This window comes from Bacillus rossius, chromosome 16 (assembly GCF_032445375.1).
Source record: "Bacillus rossius redtenbacheri isolate Brsri chromosome 16, Brsri_v3, whole genome shotgun sequence".
NCBI classification, from domain to species: domain Eukaryota; kingdom Metazoa; phylum Arthropoda; class Insecta; order Phasmatodea; family Bacillidae; genus Bacillus; species Bacillus rossius.
The window spans coordinates 46,413,762-46,431,723 of NC_086343.1; the positions used below are offsets into that span (position 1 = coordinate 46,413,762).

The 17,962-nt window shown below is 39.6% G+C and overlaps 1 protein-coding gene across 2 annotated transcripts in view; it reads left to right on the forward strand.

The window, feature by feature from the left end:
- LOC134539947 (peroxisomal targeting signal 1 receptor) overlaps nucleotides 1–17,962 on the forward strand; it is an 82,272-nt gene that overhangs the window by 54,551 nt on the left and 9,759 nt on the right. Inside the window, exon 11 of one of the 2 annotated variants that reach the window (XM_063382329.1) lies at nucleotides 13,511–13,700. In XM_063382329.1, coding sequence (XP_063238399.1) covers nucleotides 13,511–13,700 — 190 coding nt within the window. The remainder of the gene's footprint in view (nucleotides 1–13,510; nucleotides 13,701–17,962) is intronic. The other variant, XM_063382330.1, reaches the window with a different exon arrangement.

Consider the following 17,962-nt stretch of genomic DNA (forward strand, 5'->3'; position numbering starts at 1 on the left):
AGTTACGTTTTTTTGTCCGGTGAAAATTTTTTTCGAACCCATGCAGTTATGGCTGGTCGTATCAAAAATGTATTTAGAAAACATTTTTCGGCATTAGGTAATCCGAGTTATCATACGTTAAAACGGATTCCATATTATTCATATTATGGGAGTTGTTGCGATTTTTCTGTTTTTCAAAAATCTTCCCCATTTCGAACCAATTGTTCGGATTTTTCCCATAACTTACTCGACCGAGAATTTCCATTACTGTATTTTATTTATCATTTTGGACATGACTTGTCCAAAAATACGGCATTTATCGGGCCCATGAAAATGTGATATATATATATGGGATTTTTAGAACAGAAAAGAAAACTATAAGAAATTTTCGTCTACAATAGGTAGTTTTTATTTGAAATTTACATAAAAGTGGCATTATTACAAATTTATGTGTGTAATAGTACAAAATATTATAAATTACGATATGATTTCTTAAAATGCTTCTTGTTCGATCCAAATTACAAATACATGCATCTCCTGAAATTCGTAATGTGTTAGAGATTTGGCAACAGCGCGCGCCATAAGCCGTGTACTGCAATCTAAGAGTGGGACGGGCTATAGTGTTTGAACACGTGTTTCGTCTAACAATATGCAAGGTTAAAAGGCCAAATTGTGCTAGAAATTCAAGGTAGCGTAACTTGATGGTAATGAACATACTTTTTAACATTATATAAGCTGTATATATTGTTAATTTCTGCACAGAAAATGAAACAACGCAATTACATTTTAAAATCATAAACAACCTTTTTTTTTTCTTAGTGTATTACTCTGTTGAACATTGTCAGATAAAAATTAAGGAATCGGAATCGGATTCGAAGAATCGACCCTTTAATTTAAGATTCGAAAATGGAATCAGAATCTGTATATTTTAGGAATCGGCCCAACACTACTGCAGAGTGCTGTTCCATGCATATTTTGGTATTTTTAATTTTAAGTAAAATTTTTGTAGGGGCTTGTAAATAAAATAATATTTAAAAAAAAAGGAATTTTAATGTATTGTAAAATTTAATTTAGCATCCCATTAAAGTAATCTCAGTTACCAAGCATGTTTGAGGAGAAGTGGAAGTATCAATGAGGTACGAAGTACATGTGTGATAAGCGGACGAGGATGTTGTGGTGGACAGACAGCAGGTGGGAGGGTAGCGTCCAGGGACTGCCGCGGGCGTGATCGGAGGATGTGGGGTCTCCGTGTCCGTACGAGGCGGGAGGTCGACGGAGGTGCATGTCAGTGCTGTACTTACTGCCTTGCCTCGTGTGAGCTATCGTGTTTCATCGCATATTCCGCGCACATTTTATACTAAAATCAAGTTTGAAAAGTAGGGGTGAGACTTTTATGAGAAAAATTTTTTTTGTTTGGTAAAGTTATTAATAAAAACAAAACCCATTCATGGAAAGTACATTTATTTAAAAAGTATAGTATACGAAAGCACGCCAAACAATTTAAATAAATAAGTTATACAACAAAAACCTTTCTTCAACTTTGAATAGAAAATCATAATCTGTGACACGAATGCGAGCCAGAACTAACGAATAACTATCGTCGTAGTACACACTTACCACGAAAGAGTGCGGGCCATCAAATTTAGTTGACTCTGCACTCGACAGAGAGCGCGCGTTGCATGCACTCGGTCGATATCAATAATTTGACTACGTGAGCAGACTGTATATGGGAAGCAACATAACCAAACATGATTGATGCCAACTAGCGCTGGCTACAGTTTTATAAGCGGTACACCGTGGCGACGCAGATGAACAGATTAAGGTTATAATGTTTAAAAAGTCCTGAAAAGAAAATTTACACATCATACAACTTCGTATTTACGTTAATTAAATAAGTAAGTGGTAATGTCCGAATAAATATTAGATTTCTACTTTAAAATATATAGTTTATTATGGAAAAAATCCCTACACAAAGCGCTCGGAATCTAATAGCGGGACCGTAAACATCATGCAATGTTTACACAAGAGGTTTTTTTATCCAAATTTTGACGTCCTAAAATATGGGTGCTATGATTATGCGCATGTGATGATTATGCGATAAAAGAGGGTATGCTTGGTTATATGATCATCACTCTGATGACCATTTGCACCATTCTGCTCTCCGATCCGTGATCCACTGATCTCAGCCCAGGAGTGGTCCAACCATGATTCCTCTGAACATTGCGCCAACTCATACCGGGACTACACATTCTTCGATCGCTTGAGCTATGGTCCGTACGTTTCCAATCTGCTGCAACAGGCAGCAGCAGTGTCAGAGAAATGTTAGGTGCATTTCCATTGGTGGGCTGGAACGATACGAGGTCGCTACAGTCGATTGTTACACGGCAGGCAGATGGTTCAAGCGATTGCCACAAGATAGCAGCACATGTAGTCACTGCTTTATCTTTTGAATTTTAATGATGACTGAAAACACATACTGGTATTTAAAAGTTAATAAGAAACAAAGTAGTCGGAAATATGAGTAAATTTTTACTAAATGAACGCTTCTATTATATATGGAAAATAATCATGATGAAATAAAATATTAAAACAGTAAACAAAAATAACAAGTGCTTCATAGATTTAAAATATGGGTATTTCGCGTGAAAGGAAGTTGTAACACTAGGATAAGTATAATTTTTGGTACAACATGTCAAGTCTCATGTATTTTATATGATCGGAAGTTTTGTAAATAATACTGTTATATTTACGTCTAATTAAATTAACCTGCATAAAATCCGTGAAAATGCCTGGTCTGTCTGCTCACGCACTGTCGATCCGCGATTACTGCTATGTAACAATTCGATTGTCAGTTCACGTCAAAGTTTCCAGTGATATTCGCTCAGCACTCAAAACACAATGGTGCGACAGGAAATGTGGTTGAACGATGATCAAACCAAATTATGATCACACCTGAACTGTAATGGAGCCACTGGCCATAAGAGTTATACAACATGTCTCATCCTTAATATGCAATGTGCATTCTGACATTTACTGTCTCTTTCCAATACATATCTGCTATTAGCACTCTCCTGGTTTTAGCGTGCTGTGTTACCAGTTATAACTAAAGAGCATAAAAGTTTCACACAAAACTTTATATTGTAATGAATATTTTTTTATATACAGTAGAATCCCGCTGATGCGACCCCTCACAGTTTCCGGAAAAACGGACTTATAAACGGAATGGTCGCAATAGAGAATTCGGGCCGATCCCCCCCCCCCCCCCCAAATCCAAATACCTAAAAAATCGCCTTTGTTTGCATAGATTTCACATTCAAATAGTCTATGGTGTAAAAAAGACAACTTTTTAAATTCATATTACACCTCGGACTCGCATACCCCGAACAATGGGTTCCGATTAATACTCAAGAGAATTCACGTCACGCTAGTTCGGCTATGCTAGCCGGCTGGTTGTTATTTTCGTTCAAAACGTGGCGAAGGAACTTGTGTGGATCAGGTAGAAAACATTCGGCTATAAACGAAAGATATAAGAACAATGCTATCCTGAAATGCTGTGACATGTTTTTGGAGTAGATAATCACAGCGACAGACCGACAGGATGCGCTCCCGCCCTTGCCGTCAGCGATGTTTATTTTGACAGCTCAAGCAATTATCTTTTCCACGTCCCTTCACAGCGTAAAAAAAAAAGAAGAAAAAAACACGTGTGGACGGGTAAGTGAGGGGAAGGAGAGCGGAACTGCTGGCTGCTCACGCATCTACTCGCCAGTCGCCACTGTCTGGCGGCGGCGCGCACGCGTATGTGTGTGCGTGCGTGTGTGTGTGAGGCTGGCGACCAGCAGCATTGTTAGCTAGCGAGAAGGTGACGGTAAATGTCGACCTTGACCACTTCCGCTTACTGCAGGGCTTGCTCTCTTTTTTCTCTGTCTCCCCCTCCCACAAATATATTGGCTGGCAGGTCTCGCCCTCTTCACCTTCTTTATCTTATCTCTCACGCACACTTGAAGCACCTAATAGGTCGCGCCCCTCAAATTTTTCAATTGCAAATTGCTGCCTACCTTCTGTACTGCTTTTATAATTTCTTCTCTCTTTTTAAGAATCGTGAAGAGAGTAGACTTCGGAATGCCATATTGCTGTGCTATCTTCGTCTTGGAAATTGTCTTCTTATCCACTTGCTGGATAATCTCATAATTTTTCATTAGCGACAAACTGGCTCGCTTTACACTCATTTTCAGGAATCCACGAGTCCGTGTAAATTCAAAAACGAGTCACAATCGTCAAACTGGACCGGGACGGCAATAGACGTGCGCGTAGATGTTATCAGGTGATGCGTGCAGTTTACCGGTATTGGCTAGCGTGGACAGTCTAGAGGGGTGGTATCTATTTTTAGCCGTCTTTTGTATGCCTGCCTGCTTACAGTACAGCGATCGCTAAGATAAATGTGAACACACAGCGCCCAACAAAGTGCAACAGACTTGTTTTTCAGCCGATTTTACTCAAATTTTTGACTTTCTCTGCTCAAATTTTTCACGGTTTCTCAAAAAACGGTCGTATTAACATTCCGTTAATACGACCGTTTTTTGAGAGGGGGGTCGCATCGGCGGGATTCTACTGTACACTTAAAATTTTTTATTTTTATTAGGAAAATTTTGAATGAAAATTTTGGAAATACATTTTCTTATTGTATTTCATCAAGAGCATCATTTGATAATATTCAGTTCTTACTTCTAAGGAAATATAACTAAAAGAGGCCATCTTTGTTTTAATCTTTTAGTTTGAAACGCCCCTCGTGTCCTTGTTATTACTATTTATGAATATTGACAGGATGTCGACAAAACTGGCCTTGGAAGTGGCGGGCAGAAAAAAAATAATTAAGAACAAAATTTTAAACATCAGAGGCGGACACGGGGTGGGTCCAACGAAAATTTGTAAACTCCCTATCAAGACCTGGGAGCATAGTGTGGATCGTTATTGCCTTAAGTAATAAAAACAAACAGTTACGTTTATAGGCATCCTTTATTTAAGATCAAAGTTTGTTTTCAAGATTTTCTATTACAAGTTATAAAGAGAAAATACTTCTATCATTTAACCATTATTAAAGAGAGCTTATTTTACCTAATCGTTTGCCGACTCGGGCCGCGAATAGAAAATTATTTTTCCAACACATCATTCTTAAATAAACCTTAAAGTTTTAACATTTTACAATAATCTGTAATCACCATATTAGCTTATCATTGGTTAATTATAACCATTTCGCATATACAATTTCGAGATGGCTGAAGAGACCAAAACTGTTAAACTCGTTAGAATCTGATATCTGAAATAACATTTGGAAATTTAAAAAAAAAAAAAAAAACTTTCACTGGCACTCGCTCTCACGAGCTGAATATTTTCTGGTGGTTCGTAGCTGATGGCGAAAAGGCCGGGAGTGAGGGCTTCCAATGGCGAAACCACCCATTCAAAATTGGAGGTCGCCGGGCTTCCTTAGTTCCCCATGATGGTTTCTTTCTCTTTGGGAGGGGGACTAGGACCCTGTCTGTGGACAGACCAAACCAAAAAAAATTAGATCTGCACCACAGACAGAACAAGATCGGGTCAGAAAACGACCGCAAGAGAGACAAACTTCAAAGGACCGAAGAGAGAACTTACCAAAACAGGGGTAGTAGTTGTTAGGCACAGCCATGTTGCCTGGTCGGAAGATGGAGGGCGATGCGCGGCCGACGTCGTGGTTAAAAGAAAAGAAAAATATGCGGCACCAGACAAGAAATTTGGTTCGCGGAGAAAATAGCATTACTACGTAGAGGCTATGCTGAGATGACTAAAATAAAAAAAAAAACAAAATTTAAATAGGGAAACATCCCTTTTCTGATCAGACTACATCTTAGTACTGTTGCTCGGCGTCAGCTTTGATTTAACTTGACGGAGCCCGAAACGCGATCAGCGGACTACCGACGCGGTCGTTCCAGAGTGCAGAGCCAGAGTCCTCTCACATCCGCGCCGCGTCGCTAATTAAAACAAGGTCTTCGTCCTAGAGGGTGGAGGGGCGTCGGAAACCTTCGGCAACTTTCGCGTCCGGCCCGAAGTGAACTGTCGTAAAAGACTTCCCTCTGTCGGAGTTTGCACGCACTAAGGTCGACTAGGGGCGAGTCGCGGTACAGTCGACTTATGGAAAATAAATTTATTTCTAAAAATAATTTTAAAATTATGATAAAATTAAAAAAAACGTGCCAAAATACCTAATTTCCGGCACAAGTTTTCTTAATTAGACCTTGAATATACTGGTACTCACATGGGTGGTAGCTAACCGGCGGGGAACAGGTGAGTGCACAGTGGATAGGCGTGTGATCTTGCGTGGAAGCATCAGTTTACAAGCCATGAGCCTCTCTTGTTCTTAGATTCAAGTGTGACTGTGTTATTTATGAACTGTAAACTATTTGGCCCGTGATAGTAGTTTAATCATGAGAAGTATGGCAACTTTGGAATGAATCCAACTGCCTCTTTTCATTCTTGTTCCCTTCAATCTCACAATTTTTTTTCTTCTAAAATATGTGTTGCTAGGAGGGGCAGCCAGATTGCCCCAGGATTTTGTCATGCGTGTGAACCAAGGTTCTTTCGAAGTAAAATATAACATGTGTAAACCTGTAAACATTGTGTAGCTATTCGGCTCCCCGTGTTTTTATCACATTGTGAGAGAAAACCTTACAGTGTGTTTGTCTGCAAAAGGAGGTAAATTGAGTCAGTTCACAGGAATGATAGTGTTCTGTGGATTCTGCCAATTCGCACAAAATCTCTGGGAAATATACAGATGATATGAGAGTTTTAACCAGTGTTGTGCCGTGCTGAGCTAGAGTATAGAAGGAGAATTATTTTGCAGTAGGGGTATATGTGACTAGAGCTGTGCCGATACGAATTGGCAGAAGCCGATTTTGCTGATATTTAGTTGAATCAGTGTTTCTGCTGATTCACTACACGCTTGTTAATTTTCAGCCGATATTATTAAAAATGAAAGTGCCTATCATAACCTAAATTTCCAACAGACACTTTTGACTTTTTGTACTACTGCATACTTTAAACTCACATTGTTTCTGAGCTATGAATGCCAGACATACATATCAAACTTAAACATCCTTTGTTTTAATAGTGTTTGTGAATCTAATACATCAAAAATAAATATATAACCAGCATCGTAAAGTTAAATAAGAACAAAAACTTGCTATATTTAGAGCATGGCTACCACTACAAACAACGGAAAATACAAACTGCTTGAACTGTAAATAAATGTTCGTAATATTGTGACGGAGACATTTTTAAATTAACTTACATAAAGTTTTTTAAATTTAATAAAAAAATAATAACCAAATAATATACGATTTTACATAACATAAATTACTTTTACTGTTTCCCGTGCAAAGCGACCACATGAAACACATTTCTGTATAAATGTTTAGTACCTTTAATTTTTGCTGACACACACGTTATATGGTATTGGAATTCCCGTTCTTGAATTGTAACATGTACAAAGTCTTGCAATTTTGCTTATTTTAAATTAATTTTTTTTAAACTTTGTGGTTTGTGAATCGATATATTTCATAGTGACCTATTGTTAAATAATCTTATTTTATATAATTACATATAAAATAATTAAGTTTTCCAGCCTCCATTTCTATATTTATGTTTCAATAAGAAACTACTTTGTTGTCAACAAGCAAATGAAAACAAGCTTAAAATATGAGCTAAAAAAAGAGAGTTAATGTTCTGTTTATAAACTAAAATACATGTGCATTTGCATTGCATGCTTTTCTTGGAATGAGTTATTTTGGGTGGTTTAGAAAATTAATACAAAACTTTTTAACCAAAATTTATTTTCTCCTTTATTGATGCGGAATCGGTGAATCAGTAAGAGTTGTATCGTCATATCCCATATTGGCAAAATTTGGTGAATTGGTACAGCAGTGTATGTGAAGCTTTGAAATATGTAGTCAAATAGAATATTCTTTAATATTCTACTTCGACTTTATAAAATTGATTTTTTACGACTGAAATTTTTTTTCAAGATATATAGTTAAATAAGTCGGTATCATTGAATCCACCAATGCCAATAAATTTTCACCATATTTTTCATGTGACTTGGATGTATATTTTGAATAAAAAGTATGAATTTTTGTGTCTTTAAGATAGACCAAGCCTTGCTGAAACAATGGCAGTCGTTTGTATTTTTTCATTAATAGGGACAAGGTAAATTTGGTTTTTAAAACAGGGATTTAAGTGTTATTGTTTTTTTATACATGGTCTTTATTCATAAAAATAGTATATTATTCAATAAAAATAAACCTAAAATATTTCTTAGTTCTTATTACACCATAATTGAAATTTTGATTGACACCTTATGCACTTACATAAATAATCATTAGTAATAAGTATGTCTAGAACAGAACTACTTCGAAAAATAAAATTTTTAACATTTTCAATGTGAAAACCAGTTACTAATAAGAGAATCAAGTTCAAACAATGTTACTTTAATTTATCCCAATCCATTTTGTTAAAAAAAAAAAAAAAAAAAAAACACAAAAATTAATTATATTCAATGAATTTACTTTAGTAAAAGATAAAAATTTTGTAATCCTAGTTAAGTTTTGTCAAATTGCTGATGAATGTTTTTAGTTACATTTCTGTGCCAAGTGGTGCATTAACTTTCATTCCGGTGTTACATGTTGTAGAGACATAATTTTGTTGTTATTTAAGTTTTATTGCAATTCCCCATACAATCTTGTCCCTATTCATTAGTTGTAGTAATGTTATATTTCTTATATTAGTTTATAGAATACTAGAAAATACTTTAATTCAAAATATTATTTGATATAAAATTTTTTTTGTAATAATTTGTTTTGACTACTATTTGTTTTGAAATGAAATATGCATCTTTGCTCAACCTTATTTTGCAGTGACTGTGTTTTAAAACAAATTGCATGACAGTGACTTACCAGTGCCTCGTGCAATGCGTATTGTTTTGGGTTCCAGGGTGTTTGGTTTTGCGATGACCGATTCAAGTCTCTTGTGTGTTCCTTGCATGCTTGTGTGCACCACCGTTACTGGTTTGCTTGTGTTTGTCTGTGTCCGTCCTTGCTGACAACAGTTCAGGTTGAAGCTGACACCACCGACTTTTTTATGCTTACGTAACTTGTTCAAAGTTTAATGTACTATTGCAATATCTATGTATATACCTATATTTCCTTTTCTTGTTGAAGTTTTTTTGGTCTGACACACTGCAGGTCATTATTTTTTTTTAATGTCCTCGTATCTTTGGATGATGGATCGAGCACACACCTGCAGGGAACTAGTCGCAGGAGATGTGGTGTCCATTACAGAGATTGACTCGTGCTACATCAGTTATGAGGGCTGTACTGTGTTCTGTAACTGACTCTCGTGCTACTAACAAAATAAATGCCCAAGTGGCTGTAAAAGCAACGGAAGTGTGTGAGCAAAAGGAGAGCTGAGTACATCACAAAAATAACATCAGAGGGAGCAACGAGAGGCCAGACAAACTAATTTAGATTTCCCCCTAAAACAAGTTGGGGGAAAGAGGATCGTTATTTGCTTTAAATAAATACTGCAAAAATGTCTATTGGCATACTTTGTTTATTAAGAAAAAGAACCTTTAGTTATGACGTTACTCTAGAGCCATAGCATCATGACGAGAAATAAAAAAATTCACATAGATAAGTTAAGTAGTGCAGTTACATATAATAACCATTACATTAATTTAGGTTAAACTAGGATCGGCCTGCAAATTATTATGACAAAGCATAATACTAAATAACAATATTAAAAATGTCATAATAAATTTTAACATTTAAAAAAACAAGACTAGTTTTGTTTTAAGCTTTTGCTGTCTTATGCACTTTTATATTAACAAAAAAATGTACATAATTTCATTTAGTGTCCGAAATTGCCATGCTGTCCGCGATGCACGTTTTAAAACTTTTCCGATGCCTTTAAAAGTCCAGTAGAATCAGAAGCTTGGGTAGGCGGTCTTGCCGCGGGAATAGGCTCATGATGCCGGCTACGCGTACGCTGTTGCTTGGAAATTATTACGTGGACGGTGGTCCTTGAATCTTGGGCTGGAATCCGTCTCTTGGATTCTTGGACCCTGCCTGCAACAGAGATCCATTCTTGCGAATAAGACCTGTTTGCAGACAGTCCCGAAAAACATTGGCCCAAAGGCCTGAAAAGGGTGTGGGGGGAATCTAGCGAAGCGAAAATAAACACTCACCAATGCAGGGTGGTGTCGCGCATTGGAGTCCCAACACATGCGACACGATTTTTACAAAGAATTCCTTCATTTAATATAATTTAAATAAAACCAGAAAAAGAAAACTTCTCTTACACTTTGACTATGAAACTCTACTGGCTGGCTAAACAATTCCATCTAAATTAGGGTGTTCATCCATCGTAGTCTGTTGACTACATGGTACAAGTGACGGCGTTCTTCTTGGCGGAGACCAGCGTCGATGATTACGGTAGTACCAGCCAGAAAAGGACCCGCGCGCCGAAGTGCCGGTGCGCGCGGAAAGAGTTAATTAACAACAGTGTTCAGCTCTGGAACAAAAGGTTGGGGGGGGGGGGGTGTACCGAAAGTACCCAAAGATGCCAGAAGGGGCTAAGCAGACGGCAAAAGCGCTCGCCCGCTCGCCGCGCGCTCACCAGGGTCGTGGTCAGACTAAGGTCGCAATTGCACCGAGACTGCTTCCAAAGTCGATTATGACAAGCTGTCTCTTATGGGAGGGATGAGTAGTGCGCTCTGGTGGCCAAGATGAGAAACAGCCTGGAGGGTCACAGAAACGTCCGCTAGAGTGCACAGGGCACACTCGCAACCAGCGGACAGAGCTAGGTTAGGGATTTTTTGCCGCCGCTAGAGCTCGCTGAGGGCTCTGTTGGAAAAGGGCGTATGTCCTTGGAGAGAGCATGTGCCCTGCGCGGGTACACTGGAGGTCGATGCTCCGGGTAGGAGTTCCCAAGAAACCACAGGGGGGAGATGAGGTAAGGGGGGGTCAAAACTTGCTATGTCGCCTGGGAAAGCGCGTCCTAACGTGACTTTCTATGAGTGAACCTAAGACGTATGCGTGACGGGAACATCTGCTCTAAGCTGGGGTCTGAGAAGTGGTAACAACTCGTCCAGAGATGTTGTATGCAAATTTATTCATGCAGGGAAATAATGTTACAGGCCCCGGGCATGGCTGCAAGCGGGACAAATGTCATCCTGGCTGCTTATGTCGTCTTTAGACTTGCAAAAGATCAGATTGGTCCCTGAGAAAAGGTGCCTCGGGCCACTGCAGTAAAGTTTAACTAAGTAGAGTACACCAGCCTAACAAAGTGTAAATCACTCTTGTGTAACCAATTTATATAGAAAATAAATTCCCAAAAATAATTTAAAATTATAATAACAATAAAAAAAAGTGCCGAAATACCTAATTTCCGGCACACTTCAGTGACGTACAACAGCTCAGAGCCGAGATGCAGTGAATGTTGTGGAACCTTGTCTTTAACATAGAATGGAGCTACAACTAACTTCCACACCCTCTCAGTCTGTCGTACGACGCAACGCCCAGGGGAAGATATTACAAATGTCCCTACCAAAACTAAAACCCTAGGCTTGCAAGCAACAACAGCAAATGATTCGAAAGCACAGTACAGAAGAAAAAACAAATACATTGACTCATTATGTTAAAAATTAATCAATAGGTAAATTCAAACATTTGCTGCAAGACTAAACCACAAATAACAATTAACCTCACACATGAGAGAGTTGAATGAATTAAGGCCTTGCTCATGGGTTGATGCATTACTACAAGACATACTCTGAGAAAAGAACACAAGTATAATAATGTTGTAACCATCCCTTTTTGTTTATTATTTATTTATTATTGAATACTAAACCTGGATGCATACTGGAAATACCAAAATAATTGTAACAAAATCAGGGGGTTGAGAGGGCATTTACAATCCTTCAAAAAAAATAAATTAGTTACTTCTTAAACCTACTTGTGTAAAGGCATTAAAGAAATAACAAAAAAAAAGACATTGAGATTATATCTTTTACTAGTGGAAGCCTTTGAAGATTCACGACAAAGACTTTATAATTGCTGAAGTATACATATATAATAATTGTAAATTAATTAATGGGTCTGTTTACATATAAATTTAAATTTGAATTATTTTAATAGATTTTTATTATAGTTTTATTTTAAATAGTTGGTTCCGGTTGTAAATATTTTGAGTGCTGAAGGTTAAAAGTGACTCTTGTTGAAAGGCACGTGGTCTCGGAATACGCGTAGAAGGCAGGGCAGCTTGTTCCGGGGCTCCGCTCGAGTCAGTGGAGGAAAGCCATTCGAAAACTCAGTCGAAATCAGGAGAATCGGTAAGCCAGAGCACCCACTGCAGTGTTATTTACAAATAAAACAAACAAGAGTCGTTACTTTAAAGGGGGATGGGGTGGAATTTAAATGGAAATAGATTGATTCTACTTACCAGTTGTGTGGGTTCAGATTATGTCCTCAAGACAGGGTAGAAGACGGCGATGAATCACAGCAGGACACAGGGTTGCAGTGTTGAGGCGTAGCACAAAAACCACACACACGCACACGCACGACTATAGTTAGCTAGCCGACCAGTAACTCTATGTAGAGTTAGAAGAAGAATGTCTTTTGGGAATGAAATGTCTCCTTAATTGACTACACTGTGTATAACAAATTGTTCAGCGGACTGCAGAAAACATAAAACACAGATGAGCACCGAGAGTTCGACTGGCGTTCTCACGGCGTCTTGGCATGAGCCAGACGACACGGAACTGTTAAAAATGTCCTTCTGCTAGAATGTGTAAGTAGGAGTGGACATCGTGGAATTAAAAATCTGTAGTTTTATGGCATGATGGAGGGGGGGTTGGGGGGAAGTGGTTAGGAAAAAAAGAGGTAGAAAATTTGAACGAAGTTAACATGAGGCAAATTAATTGAGATTGGGTGATTTTCCATGGAACGACCCTTAGGTCTATAGATCATTATAAACGTTATTATTAAAATGAGGTGATGGTGACCCACATTAATGTTGCAGCATATTTTCGTCAGTCATAGACCGTAGGTCAGCTCTCAATTTCTTTTCCAATCTTCCCTTCATCTTCTACTTCGTAGTACACCCCTGCTTTCACTGCAAATAGAACATTGGCCACTGAGCTCTAGTAGGGACGTACCCATCACTGATTGTCTGACGGAGGTGGCTTGAACAACAGGGAAAGGAGACGGCCTTACATCCGTACAGAAACGTGTTTTCCTGCTATTGTGTGTGCCTGAAAGTCTTCTCAACATTGACGCTTAGAGCGCGGCACAAGTGGTGGGTGTGGGTCCGATCCTAGCGGGAGCAGCCGGGTGAAGTGTGGTCGGCTTGAACCCGGGCTGTGGGGCATGGCTCCGGGAGCAGGGGGAATGCACGGGTCGGGTGACGACTGGACAGGAGACTAATCACGTGCTCTGTTCTCTGTGTCTAGCTCGCTGAGGTGTCGTTTCAGAGACGTGTGCAGGGAGCTGCAGGGCTTGTTCGTGGACGCGGCGCGGCAGAACCCCGTCGGCACCATCGACCCGGACGTGCAGAGCGGCCTGGGCGTGCTCTTCAACCTCAGCAACGAGTACGACAAGGCCGTGGACTGCTTCCGCGCGGCCCTGCAAGTCAGGCGAGACGTGAGTACCCCACTCTTCCGGTCTGCCAGCACGTGTTGGAGTTACTGCAAGTACCGTGCTTACCCGTGTGTGGGTTGCACATTTACCACCAATTTGTACTGCAACCCCTATGAAAATATTTTCATTTTAGGTAAAAAAAAAAAAATAACATTGCACCGTGTGGTCGAATATTTGTGTTGAAAATAACTAGCCTGTGTTGGTTTTTAATAAATATGTTACGAGTTAGTATAAATAGTTTAATTACAATAGCTCAGCAGTGTGTATAAAACATGAACTGTGCCGTTAAGATGTCTGCTGCCTGTTGAGCGACTTACGTGACGTGGCTGCCGGGCCGGTGCTCTGCAAGAGAAGAAAATATAAAAATAACCCAGCCGTAGACTGAGAAGGAAGAGGGGGAAGGCGGTGCGTGTGGCTATGCAGCAGTGTTTATGGTTCTCCTTCCCTCTCGTCGGTGGCATCGTACACAATCATCACCTCTATCTCGGGTTTTAGTGATGCAACCTGTATCCAAACATTGTTTTTGGTGTGAGATTTCCAATGCTTTCTACTTCAACATTTCGTGACAAAACTGCTGAGAAAGGCATTCCAGTCGGTGTTTTAAGTGCTCTCTGATGTGTACAGGTCGCTGTAAGTTGGCTGAGGTAAAGCAAATGAGCGGTTTGTGAGCATAATGAAGTCACCAGCGCACAGGACTTAAAGAGGGGTTGAATATGTGGAGTTTCTAGAGTTACTCGGGCTGAGTAATATATACTGCCTCGTACTACAAACAAAGATATCTCTGCATTAAGCATTGTTTGGGCAAAAGGTATGCAGCAAAACCTTTTCATAAATGCCAGCAAGAAAACATGTATTCTCAACTTAGGGTGCAACATATTGCCTGTGAAATGGACCACTGCCATACGGCCTGTTGCCCAACTGTGTTATCTTCAGCACTTGTACAGCTTTCACGAGTGTTAGTTGGAGATGATGAATTTCCTATCCGCGAGGTAATATGGTTGGAGGGTGGCTGAGAAGCTGTAAGTACAACTTAATTCATCTTACACATCTTACATGCAGCCAGGGAAACTTTCCTATTGGTGTCGGGGAAGCTCCAACAGCAAGTGAGGTCAGAACTAGCAAAAATCAAAAACACAACAACCAATGAATACTAATTGATACTAGGCTCAAAAAATTACCTACCTATTAACTCCTTGACCGTGGCGCTCCACTCGGCTACACCTCTACACCGACCTTCTGACCCCCTGGCACAGCGTAGCAGGAAGCAAACATTTAGTAGCACAGATGCCAAGTAGAGAAACCCACAAAAGTGCTGCCACATAAACCATTGCATAATGGTGGAATACCACCAGAAAACACATCCGTACGACAACATCAAAAATGTGGTGAGGCAACAACTTTCAGTAAGGAGCTGACCAACTTCTATTCCCTTTCTTAAGATGAAGTTAATTTTTTTAACAGCTGAAAGATAAGCTTTCCTAACTTGTTTCTTTTCAGGATCCACCACGTTCACCATTACTGGTGTCAGAAAAGAGTGCACTCTAAACGGTCCGGTCCATCATAGGCTAGACTTAGTTTGCTAGAAATGTAAGCAACCTTTCAACTTTGGGTTACAGTACGGCACTCCACTAAATCCCCAACCGCAAATTGACATTCCACCCGAACCTTGTTACCTTTTTACCTTTTACTCATAACCCTTTCAGTTTTTTCTAGAGATTGCTGAACTTATCTCCAAACCTGTTCTAACTGTTTGCCTGAGCCCTCAAAACAGGATGGCAAAATCTCCCATAAACTCAACAATAAGTGAGGCAACTCCCTCCCAAAAAGAACCATGCTGGGCAATTTACCAATTAAGGCTACATTTAAAGCTGATAACTCAGTACCCCAAGACCTCTGCTTGTGATGATGGAAAAATGCAAGCGCTGCTTTGACAGATTTATTTATCCGCTAATTGAGGTTGGGTTTTTGGAGGTAAAGTATGTGGCTTTATCTGAAATCAAACTTCTCAGGGCTATCAAAGATTTTCCACATTTCGTAATCCAGTTTGGTACAAATCAAAGAAGCTTTCATATTCCACATGGGCACTAAAACCATAAATCTAGAGAACCCATCAACTAGAATCAGAATATGATTATGTCCCTTACTTGAACGGAGAGGCCTGCATACTCTTTCCCAGATTCTTTCCGATTAGAGCTGGGCCGATGCCGATCCCCGATCGTAATAATCGGCCGATTTTGTTAATTTTGCCGATCATAATGATCGGCAAAACGTAGCCGATTATTTTAGCCGATCATTGGTCTCCTACTGCAAACTTATAACATTGAATAATTACCTATACCTAACAACTTTCCATGTTTGTTTACGTTACTTTTCGGGAAGAAAATTTCATTATTCATCAAAAATAGTATGATTTAATAATTTAAAACTAACCACACACGAAAAAAATATACCAATAAAGTAAACAAATACCGTAAGTTTTATAAACATTGAACAGTTACTTACCTAAGTATCAATTTTCACGTATATTTACGGTACTTTCGGTAAAATAATTTTCCATTATACTATTTGCAAAGTTATTTATCATTTACGAACCTAAAACTATGTATTTGTTTACCATTTACGGTTAATATTACCGGAATGGCGAATGGCGACTGTTGTTTAGGTTGGTTATGTGACGCCAGAGATTAAAGTGACGCGCGTCGCGCGACGGAATTCGAACGGATTAATGGCGCTAGTAGTCTCGTGGTTAGTAAACAACTACTCTTCGGGAATTCATCTATTTAGTTTTTTATCGCTAAATATGGCCTATTGAAAGTTTTGTTTAGCGAAATTAATATTCTTATCCTGTTTAGCGGGAAATAGAGCTTAACTTTCTTTTGTATAAAAACCTGGTTGATGAAGAGTTTTGTTTCCCACAGTAGATCCTCGTTAATCCGTGACGCGCTAATACGGAAATCGGATAATCCGGGACGATTTAAAAGTGCAGAAAAAAAGAGAAGCTAAAGTTGTCAGCGCTTAAAATTAACGTCACGCGGGCCGGCGGCCGGCAAACACTACAAGCCATCGCGTGAGCCACCCAACTCTGCAACGCTGTTTGTACCGACCCTTTGTGTCGCCCCCCCCCCCCCCCCCCCCCTCCCTTTCAGCTGTCACATTTGTCACTCTTTAAACTTGAGGGGGATGTCCTGACTTCTGCTTCCCGTCTCTCGTTTGTTTGAATGTTGTTTCACGTGCTGCTGTGTTACTTTCTGCCCGCCCACGCACGGCAGGCGCCTGGCGAGTGACGTGTCTGGCTGGCATTCGGCTGGTCGAAGGGGTGGAGGGGGGTGGGGAGCTACCCAAAATTTATGTGTACAAGGTCAGTACGATCTTATCTTTCTCTCTTCGGCTGTTGTAAATGACCGTGAACTATTGGCTAGGCAGTGCCGTATTTTTTTAAGCCGAGACAACAATTCGAAGGCGGCCCTTACCGTTAACCGATTATCCGGGTTTATTTATTTATTTATTTATTTATTTTACAGAATTTCAATTATCCGGGCATCGGCGGGTCCCAATGAACACTAATAATGGGGAGTTTACTATTTTTATCCATGTGCTGCCAAGGTGCAGTAAGCCTCGGGAGATGTTACGTCACATGACCTTGGCCTTAACCCAGCTGCACGCTGGTGTCTGAGAAGCTTGACAAGACCTTCCGGGCTTACCTGTATAATCGCTAGTCCGTGAAATTTATGATGTCGTGATTTTTAAGTTATCATGTCAATGAAAAGTAGTTTTGTCTGGGAATATTTCACCGTTTATAGTGATCCGTCAAAAGCAACGTGTAATCAGAGGTACTTGAAAGGCTCTAATCGGCTCAGAAGATCGGCAAGATCGGCAGCAGATGATCGGCATCGGCATGATCGGCAAAATAGGTGATCGGCCCAGCTCTATTTCCGATGTTTGGACCTAGTACATCTGTACTTTGGAGTTGTGAAGTTTTTATGCTAATTGACATTCCCTATATTTCTTCACATGTTCTTGGATTTCCTGATGCATTCCCGGCCAGTAAAATTCTTTTCTGATATTTTGTTTGGTTTTCTTGCAGCCCATATCCCCCATGGAAATTACGCTAAACAATGGCTCTCACTGCCTTCGGAACACAGACAAATTTGTTTTCCATCTCATTTCTGTGGTAGATGACATTCTTCACTAATACAAAGTTTTTGCACCCACCAACCTCAATCTGATAATGTATTGTTGCCTCCTCAGGATCTTCGTGTTGCCAT